The sequence below is a fragment of the Microtus pennsylvanicus genome, chromosome 11, assembly GCF_037038515.1.
Source record: "Microtus pennsylvanicus isolate mMicPen1 chromosome 11, mMicPen1.hap1, whole genome shotgun sequence".
In the NCBI taxonomy this organism is placed as follows: domain Eukaryota; kingdom Metazoa; phylum Chordata; class Mammalia; order Rodentia; family Cricetidae; genus Microtus; species Microtus pennsylvanicus.
This window is the reverse complement of record NC_134589.1, coordinates 60,859,591-60,873,231: the sequence shown is the minus strand read 5'-3', so window position 1 is coordinate 60,873,231 and position 13,641 is coordinate 60,859,591. Positions and strand designations below refer to the sequence as shown.

The following is a 13,641-nucleotide window of genomic DNA, read 5'->3' as shown; positions in this document are numbered from 1 at the left end:
TAGGCTATGGGAGCCTGTTAGTGTGCTCGCCAACCTATCCTATTTGTGAGTTAGCCTGAGGCCTTTCCACTTCACCTTAGAGCTAAGGGCTAGCCTGAGCCTACAGCAGGCTCCAACTCCCTATTCCTCCTCCAGATTTGTGTCTGATTATGGGCAGAATGGCTTCCAGGCTGTGTGCCAGCATCGCCTCCTGCAGGCCATGGGCTCAGGGACAGCTCGCACCTTTCCCCCTACACAGCTTGAGTGGACTGCCATTCAGGAGAAGGCCAGTATGGCGCTAGATGTGAGCTGCTTCAATGGTATGTAGGCTCATCCCTCAGGCTGCTTCTCTGAAGTGAGCAGTGGTCACTAAGGGGTCTGAAGCCAGGGAGGGGCTCGTGCCTGTGTGGCGGTGCAGGGAAGTGGGGGGTTGAGATCTGGGATAGGGACATGGGAGCCAGTGAGGCTGGCCTGGAGATACCCCAGACTGAGTACAGCAACTGGCTGTGCCAGGTGACCAGTTCTCCTGTCCGGTACACGCCTGGAGTACGGGGGAAGCTGTTGCTGGAGACATTCTAAAGCACAGGTTGGCTCCTAGAATGCCCCAATTGGCACCCCATGATTTGGGAGAAAGGGAGTGGGTAGAAGGCACCATCCCTGGGGCATCCAGGAGGCCACTCTGGCCATGCCTGGGGTCTGATTCATACCCTGGGGTCTCCAGGCAATGGCTGACAGTTTCACCGTTTCCATTCTTCTGCACACTGACCAGGGGTCTGGCTGACGGTTGGAGGGGCTGGACAGTGGCCATGAAGAATGGAGTCCAGTGGGCAGAGCTGGCTGGACATGACTATGTGCTGGATCTGGTGTCAGACCTGGAACTGCTCAGGGACTTTCCTCGACAGAAATCCTACTTCATCGTGGGTGCAGAAGGGCCTTCGGCTGGCAGAGGAGATGCCAAAGGGTATGTAGCTACTTGCCCAGACCGTCCCCCGCCCCCAGGCCGCTACCCACCAGCTGTAGGGAAAGGCTGTGCTCTGGGGGTGGGTTGTTATTATGTTTGATCATTTGAACCTCAAGCTTCTGGGTTCAAGCCATCCTCCTACCTTAGCTTCGGGAGTCTGGAGTTGTAGGTGTGTACTGCCATGCCTAGTAATTTTTCTCAACTGGAGAAGCCACCTGACCCAGGACACACAGGCAGGTCACAGAATCTCTTTGGGGGTCAGCTGTCCTATGCCTCCCCTTTCATCCACAGGGTGTTTGGGAACTGCTGGGATTCAGATGAGGACACGCCCACAAGGCCCCAGCCCCAGGACCACATGCCCAAAATGCCTGACTTCGATGGGTACTGCAGCCACAATGAGGAGGGTCCAAATGGGGAAACTGAGGCCCAGAGATGGACAGCAACCCGCCAAGGTCAACCAGCAATGGCCATTGCATTAAAGGGGGAAAAACCCAGAGGGTGTGGAGACCCAGAGGAGAAGTAAACTTGGCCCCTTTGTATCCTCACCAGCTGTGGACAGCACCAGAGAGACCACTGTACCCCCCAGGGAGCTGGATGGCTACTTGGACAGCCTCTTCGATCCTGTGCTGGCCTGTGGGGATGCGGTAGGGATGCAGAGGGATGCAGGGGGATGCAGGTGACGGGCTCAGTGTGTGTGTACCAGAGACATAGCCCACGTCTTAGGGTGATATCTGAACCTTACACAAGGGCCCTGGGGCAGGGGGTCCAGTCTGGGTCTGTGCTGGGAGCAGGGAAATCTTCAGGTTACCTGGCAGCTGGAGATGCCCCTGGCTGCCCTGGCAGGACCCACAGCTAAGTCAGAACCGCAGCTGTCACATCTGACAGAAGGCACGCTCACAGAATGGATTGTTGGATCACCTGTTGCCCTAGTACAGAAACCCCAGTACAGACACTGGCTCCCACAATTCATTCCTGTGGAGGGGGTAGGTTGGGAGCTTGGGCTGGTGTCAGGTGCCTGTTGCCATGGATCCTGGGGATCACAGCAGTGAGGCGGCCACTGCTGTCCCAGGACCTGGAGAAGCCGACAGCCATCGCCTACCGCATGAAAGGTGGGGGCCAGCCGGGTGGAAGTGGCAGTGGTGCTTCTGAAGATACCCCCCGGAGACCTCCAGACCCCAAAGTCAAGCCCAGTCAGTACTTCCTAAATATACTTCCAGATTAGGGGCCGGTGGTGCATAGGGGAGCTCCTGCTTCCCCAACACCTGTGCCCACCTGTGCCCTCTGCCCGGTTCCCCAGTCCCAGGCCTGGATGCCTCTACACTGGCTCTGCAGCAAGCCTTCATCCACAGGCAGGCTGTGTTACTGGTGAGTGGGGGCAGGGCACAAAGTGTGTGTGTGTGTGTGTGTGTGTGTGTGTGTGTGTGTGTGTGCGCACGTGTGCGTGCGCGCGCGCGTGCATGCGTGCGTGCATGCATGCATACACAGGTCACCTGGCCACTTCTTCCCAGGCCCGGGAGATGACCCTACAGGCTTTGGCGCTCCAGCAGCAGCCTCTGAGTGCAGCCCCAAGACCCCAGCCCCCAGAGGTGAGTCGAGCTGCCCAGGGTAAACAGGAATATTGTGCTATCCAGGCTTTCTGTTCATGTCTGAGACCAGGAATCCTTTGGGCAGAGATGGGGTGCCTGGGGGTAAGCTCCCAGGTATGTCCTGGACGGCTTCTTCATGATTCGCTCTCCACAGAGACCACTAGCTCCAGAGGCACGGCCGAAGACTGTAGGCACCGGCCCCCCAGCCAAGCCTGTGCTCGTGCGCCCCACTCCACAGTCGCTGGCCCCATGCTCTGTGGCAAAGGCCCCAAAGATCCCTAGCAAGCCTGTGGCTGCCCCCATCCTAGCTCAGGATTGGACTGCTCCAGAATCCAGTGAGTGTCCATCCAAGTCCTGAGGCTGCCCAGATAGGCCAGGGCCACCGGGCCCCACGGCCTCACCTGGCCACCTGCCCTCACGGTTTCAGCCTCCCCGGAACTGGTTCGGTACTCCACGCTCAACTCAGAGCACTTCCCACAACCCACACAGCAGATCAAAAGCATCATCAAGCAGTGCAAGCAGCCGCCCTGGGCAGCGCGCCCTGAGACCCGCAGGTGGGTCCAGACACTAGCCCTCAGCTTCCCCTCTCTATACCGGGCTCGTCACCATTCAAGATGGGCTCCAGGGCAAAGGGAGGCTCAGGCTGCCATGGTCTCCACTGTGCTGGTCAGCCTTGATTTCCCCTTTGGTGCTTTTTTTGTAATGATGTGGGAGAGGGAGGGGTCCCTTCTCTTGGGGATTATGGGAAAGGGAATACCTAGTGTCTAACCTGCCATGGGTCACCTGCCAGAACGGATGGTGGGAAGGTGTTCAGGAGGCCACCTGACCCTCATGAGGAAGCCCTAATGATCCTGAAGGGACAGAAGGCTCACCTTGCAGTAGCGCCTAGCACTCAGGTGAGGAGTGGGGTTGGGTACCCCAGAGGGATTGAAGCCTCAGAAGTCAGTTGCCCTCTCAGCATGGCCCCATGCCTCCCCTCCACGGTTTGCTTTCTGCCCCCTGAGCGCTCTGTTTGTGGTGGGACAGGTGTCCAGAGAGGCTGTGGCCCTAGTGAAGCCAGTGACCAGTGCCCCAAGGCCATGCATGGGGCCCACTCCAGGTGAGGACCTCAAGGGGAAGATGTGCAAGTGTCCAAGTGAGTGAGCGAGCCTGTGAGTACAGGGGTGTTTGGGGGAGCTGTGTCTGTCCCTAAGTCAACATGTACATACTGTGTGGACATTGGTGCCATTATAACATCACCCCTTAAATCACTGGTTTCTGGTCAGCCCCACCTTCATTGAATCCTACTGAAGCTCATCAAACAGTACTATTTGTTCCTACCTGTTAAAGGTGGGAAAACAGAAGCACAGAGATGTTAAGCTGCTTCCCAAGGCCACACAGCTTGGAAATATTCAACCAGAGCTATAAATCCAGCCCTCTTGCCCCAAAAGGGAAGCCCTAATTAGGCAGTGACCGTAAAATATGAGTCAGGTCACAACGCATCTCTGACAAAAGCTCCTATCATGAATACCAAACTCTTCACTGTGATCTTGACCGGCCTGTGTGATCCATCATCTATCAGCCTTCCCTCTCCCCTCCTTCCTCTTGACACATTCAGTTCCTATAACTAAGACACCAAGCCTGCTCCCACCTCAAAACCTTTGCACGGGCTGTCTCCTCCAAGAGTAATGCTCTTCCTCACAGGCTTTGGGTGTCTGGCTCCTTCTTGTTCATCAATCAGGTGTCTGCTCAAATGTCACATCAGAGAGGTTTGCCCAGTCCTGCTGAATCACCCTGCTGTACTTTCATGACACCTCCTGCCACCATAAGCCCCATAAAGCCCTTCCTGGTCCTGCTGGGTCTCGAGAAGCCCCCTTATACTCTCTGCCCCTGCCCTCTACAGTGCAGCCTTCAAGGGCACTGGAGCCTCCAGAGGATCCTGTGCAGACACAGCTGCACCGCCTAGTCAACCCCAACTTCTACGGCTACCAGGACACCCCCTGGCAGATCTTCCTGCGCAAAGAGGTCCCAGAAGCAGGCCAGAGGATGGGTTAAATATGGGCAGGGTTATCCAGGAAGCTAGGTCAGGGGAACCATGGAAAAATGGGAGTGAGGTTAGAGCTAGGGATGGGATCGGCCAGCGGCTGCATTTGGGACTGGGGTCCAGCCTAGAAAAGAGGGTAACCCGTGGGTAACTAAGGCCCTACCCACACAGGTGTTTTACCCTAAGGACAGCTACAGCCACCCTGTGCAGCTGGATCTCCTGTTCCGGCAGGTGAGGTCTTCTCCTTTCCTCCCACCTGCAGGGTCTTTCCTTCTGGGGTCTGCGGGTTTGAGAACTGCTATGCTGATTTCCCCTCCTCCATACACAAGGTTAACAGGGCTACACATGCGTCTGATGAGTCAAGGTTCTGGGCATCTATGCATGCCTGTAACCCCAGAGGGTGGAGGAAGGAGGATCAGGAGTTTTGATACAAGGCCCTATACAAAAACAAAACAAAACAAAACAAAACAAAACAAAACAAACAAAACAGTTACTCTAAGTTCACAGGGCCTAGAGGCCAAATCTCGGTCTCTCTGGATACATATGGAAACCAAGGCCTGGGGAAAGCAGAAAGGATTAAGGTGACCATATGAAGGATAAGATAACAAAAGTGACCCAGTTTACAGATGACCCCGTGCTACAGAACAGGAACCCCCTCCGGCGAACCTAAGCCATAGACCTCAGCTTCCAGCAGGGGCACACTTGTTTCGGCAGATCCTTCATGATACCTTCTCTGAGGCCTGCCTGCGCATCTCTGAGGATGAACGGCTGCAGATGAAGGCCCTGTTTGGTACCTTGGGGAAGGGGAGGTTGCTGATGGGCAGTCAACCAGATCTGGGGACAGCCCTTGCCTGGAAGCAGTCTAAGGACACGCCCTGCCCTCTTGCTTCCACACATGTCCATTTTTATTCAGCCTCACCAGGCTGCATGTTTCGAGTCAGCTACGTGTAACACGCAATATGGCCCTTTCTTCTATCCGTGGCTTCTAGTCCCCCACACAGACATTGGTTGGACAGCTTATTGCTGGTACCAGCCTCTCACACCCGACTCCCTGAGATGTGAGCTGGATAGGAGGCGAAGAGGGTTTTGACCAGAACCGGTCTCCCTTAGCCCAGAACCAGCTGGACACACAGCGACCTCTGGTAACGGAAAGCGTGAAGCGGGCTGCGGTCAGCATGGCCCGAGACAGCTGGGAGGTCTACTTCTCCCGCCTCTTCCCAGCAATGGTAAGAGTCCCTTCTCACCCCTTCTGCCTGCCCAGAGCAGCCAGGGATAATGATGGAAGAACTCACCAGGCTCACCCTTCCTAGGGCAGTGTGGGCACTGGTGTGCAGATCCTAGCTGTATCCCACACGGGCATCAAGCTCCTGAAGATGGACAAAGGCAGCAGAGAGGCCAGCAGACAGCTTCGGGTCCTGTGTGCATACAGGTGAGTGGCAAGCAGGTGGGAGTGGGCTGTCTGGACAGAGCTGTTATTAAGCACCTGTGATGTGGGGCTATGGAGATGGCTTAGTGGTTAATAGCACTGGCTGCTCTTCCAGAGGACCCAGGTTCAATCCTCAGCACCCACATGGCAGCTCATTCCTGTCTATAACTCCAGTTTCAGGGGATCTGACACCCTCACACAGATATACATGCAAAACACCAATGCACATGAAATTAAACAAACATCCAGCCACCTGTGATGTGCTGACTCTGCTGAGCCTTTTACTTAAGTCTGTGTTAAAGATTTGGAAAGTGAGGCACAGAGAGAGAAGCTGATGGTCTCTGGTCACACAGGTAGGAAGTGGTTGAGCTGGGAGCCCACTACCCTGCTCTCCCTCTAGCCAGCCCTGTCTCCAGAGCTCACTCTACAGAGGGGGTAACTGCTAAGATCAGCCTAGTCCCCGGACATCTGGCCCCCGAAACCCGGCTGAGTGGCCAGACTCCCCACTGGAGTCCCTTTGTCGGTTTCAACATGAGGTTAAGAGAGAGCTCTGATCACTGGCTGGGTGGGAAAAAACTGGGCCAATTGACGAGACAAAGATACTGTGTGGGCCAAGCCCAGCTTTGTGGTTGAACTGAGGGGCTGGACTATGGCACAACGGGCTTTAAAATACACAGATGGGTCAGAGAGGGGAAACAGGAACAAAAAAGCCTGTAGAAGGGCATCTCTTTGGCTACAAGGTTCACCCTCACACCACCTTCTCTCCCCAGCTTTGCAGACATCCTATTTGTGACCATGCCATCACAGAACATGCTAGAGTTCAACCTGACCAATGAGAAGATCATCCTCTTCTCGGCCCGAGCTCCTCAGGTCAAGACCCTAGTAGACAACTTCATTCTGGAGCTGAAGAAGGTTAGGACAGCTCCACAGATGTGGCCTGCCACTCCGCTCCAGCCCTCCCGCCCAGAGAGTGAGAATACACTACACACACACACACACACACACACACACACACACACACACACAGACACACACGCCTCTCTGCCAATGAGCTGTGTCCCCCACCACACACACAGACCTCTCTGCCAATGAGCTCTTCCTCTCACCACGCCTCTTCTCTCTTGCATCTTCTTCACACCTGCCCTCAGCATTGTGGGATGCACCTCCTGTCTCTACAAAACTGCATTCCTTGTCCTCCGAACCTCCTCCTCTGTTTACCCCTGCGCTTCGGCAGGATCTATCCCAGGCCCGGCACCCATTCTAGGGGGATCCAGAGGACAGTTTTGGGAGGGATCAGTGGCTAAGGCACAAGAATGTGCTCAACAATTCCAGGCTCCCATTCTGCCCAATGGCCTACCCTCTGCCCATCTAGGGAACACTTCCTCCTGCCACCTAAGGGATGAGCCTTCTCTGATGGCTTGGGAGAATGGAAGAAGCAGCAGAGGGAAGCCCCTGGGATGGAGGCAGTACAAAGCACTCTCTATTCCTGGTGTTTTCTAGGATTCGGACTACGTGGTGGCAGTGAGGAACTTCCTGTCTGAAGACCCGGAGCTGTTATCCTTCCACAAGGGTGACATCATCCACCTGCAGCAACTGGAACCACCTAGAGTGGGTCAGCTCCATGGCTGGGTGGACGTGCCCAAGAGAGGGGCAGCTGAGCAAATGGCGTCCCTGGTTCAAGCTGATGCAAGCTCCTTCCGCAGGCTACAGCGCCGGGTGTGTGGTCCGCAAGAAATTGGTGTACCTGGAAGAGCTGCGGCGGAGAGGCCCTGACTTTGGTAGGAGTTTGTGGATGCCCCAAACCTGGAGCACCAGACAGAGGTGCTAGTCGGGGTTCCAAACACACTGCAGACTCATGATAAGAGTCTATTGGTGACCCCTTGGTCTCCTAAGGTAACCTGACATTGCCGGCCAGCAGCTCTTCAACCCAAGCTTTGCCTACATATATGGCTGAGGTGTGTCTCCATGCCTGTGGCCCTATACTATCTCCTGTGGTTCCTGGCATTCATCCGCAGTACCACAAAAAAAAAAAAAAATAGTACTAGGAATGGCTCAAGGGGGCGCACAAGCCTCCTCAAAGGACTCATTCGGTCCCAAGACAAGACCTTCCTGTTTTCCTCTACTTGTCCCTAGGCTGGCGGTTCGGGGCCGTCCACGGGCGCGTGGGTCGCTTTCCTTCCGAGCTCGTGCAGCCCGCCGCTGCGCCAGATTTCCTGCAGCTCCCGGCTGAGCCGGGCCGGGGCCGGGCTGCAGCGGTGGCGGCTGCAGTGGCCTCGGCAGCAGCGGCACGGGAGGTGGGGCGCCGGAGAGAGGTGAGGGGCAGGGCAGAGACTCTAAGGGCGGGCCATCTGTAAGATGCAGCCAATCCCATGCAAGGGACTGGCCTGGAGGGCGGTGTCTGTCAACACAAGTGGTGAATGGGGCAGACTTGAAGGGTCCAGACATGTGACTGGGAGGTAAGCTTTCACCGGAGGATCGGGCTGGGTGTTGGGCCTTTGGCAACTGCACCTGTCCCGCAGGGTCCTCCAGTCAGGACGCGTTCCGCTGACAGTGGAGAGGACGCCGTGATGCTCCCATCGAGCACATTGCTAGAATTTGCCCAGAAGTATTTTCGAGACCCTCGGAGGCGTCCCCGGTGGGTAGTGATCCATCTTCCTCCTCCCCATCTCCGTGTTGCCTTGAATTCGGTCTGTAGGGCTCCCAGCCTCACTTCTGGTGGGTGGATCCGGAGACCCCTTAATCCCAGCCTCTGGGTGCCTTCCTGCCGGTGGAACAACTGAAAGGGGCAAAGATGTGGCCAAAGGCTGGAAGGCAGGACTGGGTAGTGGCGCCCATCTGTTGCAGGGACGGCCTCAAGCTGAAGCCTAAGGAGGACCAGGAATCCAAAACTCTGGAGGACATGCTTTGCTTCACTAAGGTGCATGACTGTGCCTCAGTTTCCTGTTTTGTAAAGTGGTGATGCAGAAATCCTCTTTCTGTCCCCTGGAGCAAATGTTTGTGCCTATTGAAAGCCTCTGGTTCTCAGCATACAGAGCCAGGGCCCCTGCAGCACAGTGTCTGTCCCTATTTTGTGACGGGGGCCCCCCTGTCATAATATAGCCCGAAAGCACAGTGCCGTCCTCTTCTGTTCTGCCGAGTCCCAGCTCCATCGTAATACAACCCCTTGGTCTCCTCACAGGCCCCAATCCAGGAATCCCTCATTGAACTCAGTGACAACAATCTCAACAAGATGGCGGTTGACATGTTCCTAGGTGTGTGAGATGCAGCACTGTGTAACCCGTGTTCGTTACTGCTCTTCTCTGGTTCTGGGGTTTTTTTTCCCCAAATCTGAGACACTTTGAAGAAAACGGAAGCCTCCAGCTGTCTCAGCTTCAGCCTCTCAGAGAGGAAATGGACCTCTGGGCCTCTTGGGATGGGCAGTGGGGGCATGGTGGTCCTGAGCAGGATGGGTCTCTCCTACAGCTGTGATGAGGTTCATGGGAGATGCCCCACTGAAGGGCCAGAATGAACTGGATGTGCTCTGCATGCTCCTGAAGGTCAGTCCTGAAGCATGAGCCTCCTGCTGCCTTCTTGCTCTGTGCCTTGGTTTCCTCATCTGCCGGTTATAGTGCAGTGGGAAACCTCTCATGCTGCCCAGAGAGGAATGAATTCATCCTGCTGGTGCTCAGAGGGCTGAGAACTTCCCGACCTGGCAATGATCTGGCCTGCCTTTTCACAGTTTTGCGGAGATCATGAGGTCATGCGAGACGAATGCTATTGCCAGATTGTGAAGCAGATCACAGACAACACCAGCTCCAAGCAGTAAGTCACCTCCTGACCCACTGTCCCCACACTCCCCTGTCCCAGGACTTCTCCCTCCCCAGCCTCACACCACTCACCTTTGTCCCTGTTTTATGTTTTGGGAATTGCTTGGTCTGGAGCATGCCGTTCTGCCCTTTCTTCCTCTATGAAAGAGGCAACGATAATGTTTATGTTCAGATTCTTGGCTGCATGTTACAGAAATCCAGCTTAGGGTAGTTTGAGCAAAAGTGAAACCCTGCTGATTCAAGTGGCTGAAATTTAGTCAGGGTGTGCTCTCCGGCACAGTTGGGTCCAGATACCATTAGGAAACAAGCTTTCAGGGATGGGGGTGTGGCCAAGAGGTTAAGAATGCTTGCCAGGCAATGGTAGTGCACACCTTTAATCCCAGCACTCACGAGCCAGAGGAAGCTGGATCTCTGTGAATTTGAGGCTAGTCTGGTCTACAAGAGCTAGTTCTAGAACAGCTCGGACTGTTACACAGAGAAACCCTGTCTTGAAAACTGACCAACCAACCAACCAACCAAACAAACAAACAAGCAAACAAAAAAAGAATGCTTGCTGCCTTCCCAGAGGAATTAAGTTCAGCATGCCTGTGACTCCAGTTCCAGGAGATCCAGCTCTATCTTCTGGTCTCTGCTAGCACCCTGCATTCACCTGCACACACCCACACAGAGTCATGCCCACATACAAAGAATAATAGTTACAAACATTTAGGAACACGGCAAGCTTCCCCATCCTCTGGCCCTACTTTTCTTCTAGACCGATAGCGTTCCCATACAGTCTCTCTCACAGTTAGCAAAGTGACAGTTTTGGGGAACATGTTTTTAGCTCAGAAATCACTAGAAAACCAGACTCGATTTGCTACAAGAATTCTCAAATCTAAGAAGAGGCACTTGTGGGGGTTCTCTTGCCAGTGTGGCCACCCTGACTAAGATTCCTCTTTTCTGATTTCCCCATTACTTGTTCGGATGGTCTGCTGAGAGTGGGCGACTCCAGTGGCAATTTTGCCAAGTCAGCCACTCAAGCAAGTGGACCCTGGACAGGAGAGGAAAGACCAGATAGTCCCACACAACTCCTGGAATTCCTATGTTCCAGGGCTTTTCTAATCTTCCACTTCGGTTGCCTTTTAGCTCTATTTGGTAAGGCAGAGCAATAAGTGAACTTCATTTTGGATTTTAAAGAAACTTCACTCTTGAAGTCCAACTTGGAAAGACAAACACATATAGTGGTAGGGTGGTAGCCATGATGGAGCATGCGTACAACAGTCTATGTGCAGTGGTTAGAGAAAAACCTGTGAGAGTTGGGTGTCCATTCTACCACGGGAGTCCCCAGGACTGATCTCAGGTCGCCACTCTCAGGTCGCCGCGCTTGGTAGAAGTGCCTTCACCCTAGAAAGCATCTCTCCAGCCTCTGAAGTACACAACTTCTGACAAAAAAGAACCTGGGTGTGGTGGCCTGTCAGTTATCCCAGTGCTCAGGAGTGCGAGTGGGAGAAGCGGGAGTTCACGGTCATCCTTGTCTATGGACTGAGTTCAAAGCCAGCCTGGGTTACCTGAGACTGTCTCAGAACAAAGCGGAGTGGGGGGCAGTAAGATGACTCAGATGGCAAAGATGTTTGCCCCAAACCTGGCAGCCTGGCTCTAATCCCTGGAACCCACACAGTAGAAGGAAGAACTGACTCCTGCAAGTTGTCCTCTGCCCTTCATATGTGTACAAGGGCATGCGCACACTTGCGTGAGTGAATATAAAAGAACGCACACAGCACTTTTGAGGCACTGATAATCACAGGACGGGCAATGGACTCCAGCTACACCTGGCCTAAGAGCTACTCTTGTTATATCTTTTTTTCCCCAAGACAAGGGTTTCCCTGTGTAGCCCTGGCTATCCTGGAACTCGCTGTGTAGACTAGGCTGGCCTCGAACTCAGAGATCTGCCTGCCTCTGCCTCCTGAGTGCTGGGAGTACCACTGTCCAGCCTTTTTATGTTTCTTAGCTGCTTAAAATTCGGGAGGCAGAGGCAGGCGGATCTCTGTAAGTTCAAGACCAGCCTGGTCTACAGAGCTAGTTCCAGGACAGGCTCCAAAGCCACTAGTTCCAGGGTCTGATTGGCACTAACTCCTTGACATTTGTCATTTGCCATGCCCCCGAATGAGGGGTCTGATCAGAACCACTGAGACAGAGCTCAGTCATTCCCACAATAAGGGACAGTTGAGGTCAAACCACCAGAGGGTTAATGAGATGAGAATGTTGTTCAGATCGGGGTGGCTGGAGGGGTTGAGATAAAGCCACACTGGACACAGTGGCCCTTGCCTGTAATCCCAGCACATCGGAAGCTGAAGTAGAATCCTCTATTGTTCTTCATCTGTCTTCCTTCCTTCCTTCCTTCCTTCCTTCCTTCCTTCCTTCCTTCCTCCCATCCTTTCTTCCATCCTCACACTAAACTAAGTTCTCACTGTTTTAGCCAGTAAGCTCCAGGAACATCTACCTGCATCCATCCCCCAGATAGTGGCCAGGGTTAGGCTTCCTGGAGCAGGGATTACCCTGGGGGTGAGTGCAGGGAGGGGGTTTCATTTCCTGATGCTCAGGACTAAAGGTCCAGAAGTGGGGTTTGTGGCAGAGGTGGGCAAGAGTTGGAACCCAGGGGTAGGGCTCCACACATGGTTGCTGGCCCATGCTGCCATGCCCAGCTTTACCTCGGTGCTGGGGATGCAGACTCAGGTTCTGATGCTTGCAGAACAAGCTCTTTGCCACCTATCATCTTCCCAGCCTGAGGAATGGTCCTGATGGGGCAAGCAAGATGGCTCAGCGAGTGAAGGACTCGTGAAGTCCTTGCTTGCTTGTTTTGCAAGCCTGACAACCTGAGTTCATTCCCTAGAGCCCATGCAGAAGTGGAAGGAGAGAACTGACCTCACACACTGTCCCATGGCCTCCATATGCTCTCGGTGGTATATCCGTACCCACACACACACATCATGCACACACAATCTCTAAAAAGAGGAAAGAAATGATTCTTATACACAGCTGCCCAACACTGACTGAATATCTTCTAATCCTGGTTCCTACTTGTATTCTGGTTATGACAGTTAATTCAGTCATGGGCATGAAATGTAAAAACAAAGAATGGAGTGCTTGTTTTTGCAACATGTGTGTGTGTGTGTGTGTATACTAAAATTGGAATGATGCAGAGAAGATTAACATAGCCTCTGCATAAGAATGACATTCAAATATATGAAGCATTCCATACTTCAAAAGAAAGAAAGAAGACCAGACTGGGGGATTATAACCGCTGCGAATAAAATCCCTCCCCTTTATCTATCAGACTGCTGAAACAATGGACAAGACTCTGGAATTTCTCTAGGAATCTCATGCTGGAGAAAGAGCAGGCTAAGCTTGCTGTCAGCCAGAGGGGCAAAGTGCCTCTCAGAAGGAGATGTCATGGTCGTAACCCCTTGTCAGGCTGCCTTGCAAGACAGACAGGGCCTGAGACAATCATGATGGATGGGACAGCTGATCAGGATTGCATCTTTGGCCTTCTATTTAAACCCAAACCTCATGCCAGGACTCCTTTAGTCCTCTTCTCAAATATGGTCACATTGAAAAAGCTATATTTAGCCGGGCGATGGTGGCGCACGCCTTTAATCCCAGCACTCGGGAGGCAGAGGCAGGCGGATCTCTGTGAGTTCGAGACCAGCCTGGTCTACAGAGCTAGTTCCAGGACAGGCTCCAAAGCCACAGAGAACCCTGTCTCAAAAAACCAAAAAAAAAAAAAAAGAAAAAGAAAAAAAGAAAAAGAAAAAGCTATATTTATCTGCTTTTTGAAAGAAACCCCCAAATCTAGCTATAACCAACCCCGATGGCTCAAGACG

General features: G+C 53.6%; 1 protein-coding gene and 1 non-coding gene across 2 annotated transcripts in view; both read left to right on the top strand.

Moving 5' to 3' along the window:
- Myo15a (myosin XVA) overlaps positions 1–13,641 on the top strand; it is a 54,653-nt gene that overhangs the window by 25,169 nt on the left and 15,843 nt on the right. Inside the window, exons 30-55 of the mRNA XM_075992321.1 lie at positions 136–299; positions 493–565; positions 749–940; positions 1,232–1,392; positions 1,490–1,584; positions 2,010–2,130; positions 2,238–2,305; positions 2,449–2,526; positions 2,681–2,867; positions 2,954–3,080; positions 3,317–3,422; positions 3,553–3,625; positions 4,409–4,530; positions 4,721–4,780; positions 5,264–5,339; positions 5,660–5,775; positions 5,860–5,978; positions 6,746–6,887; positions 7,476–7,587; positions 7,679–7,753; positions 8,109–8,287; positions 8,495–8,610; positions 8,820–8,892; positions 9,154–9,226; positions 9,438–9,511; positions 9,694–9,776. Coding sequence (XP_075848436.1) covers positions 136–299; positions 493–565; positions 749–940; positions 1,232–1,392; positions 1,490–1,584; positions 2,010–2,130; positions 2,238–2,305; positions 2,449–2,526; positions 2,681–2,867; positions 2,954–3,080; positions 3,317–3,422; positions 3,553–3,625; positions 4,409–4,530; positions 4,721–4,780; positions 5,264–5,339; positions 5,660–5,775; positions 5,860–5,978; positions 6,746–6,887; positions 7,476–7,587; positions 7,679–7,753; positions 8,109–8,287; positions 8,495–8,610; positions 8,820–8,892; positions 9,154–9,226; positions 9,438–9,511; positions 9,694–9,776 — 2,865 coding nt within the window. The remainder of the gene's footprint in view (positions 1–135; positions 300–492; positions 566–748; positions 941–1,231; positions 1,393–1,489; positions 1,585–2,009; positions 2,131–2,237; positions 2,306–2,448; positions 2,527–2,680; positions 2,868–2,953; positions 3,081–3,316; positions 3,423–3,552; positions 3,626–4,408; positions 4,531–4,720; positions 4,781–5,263; positions 5,340–5,659; positions 5,776–5,859; positions 5,979–6,745; positions 6,888–7,475; positions 7,588–7,678; positions 7,754–8,108; positions 8,288–8,494; positions 8,611–8,819; positions 8,893–9,153; positions 9,227–9,437; positions 9,512–9,693; positions 9,777–13,641) is intronic.
- Positions 12,916–13,023, top strand: LOC142832008 (U6 spliceosomal RNA). The gene has a single exon (XR_012907107.1). It is a non-coding gene; the product is annotated as a U6 spliceosomal RNA (small nuclear RNA).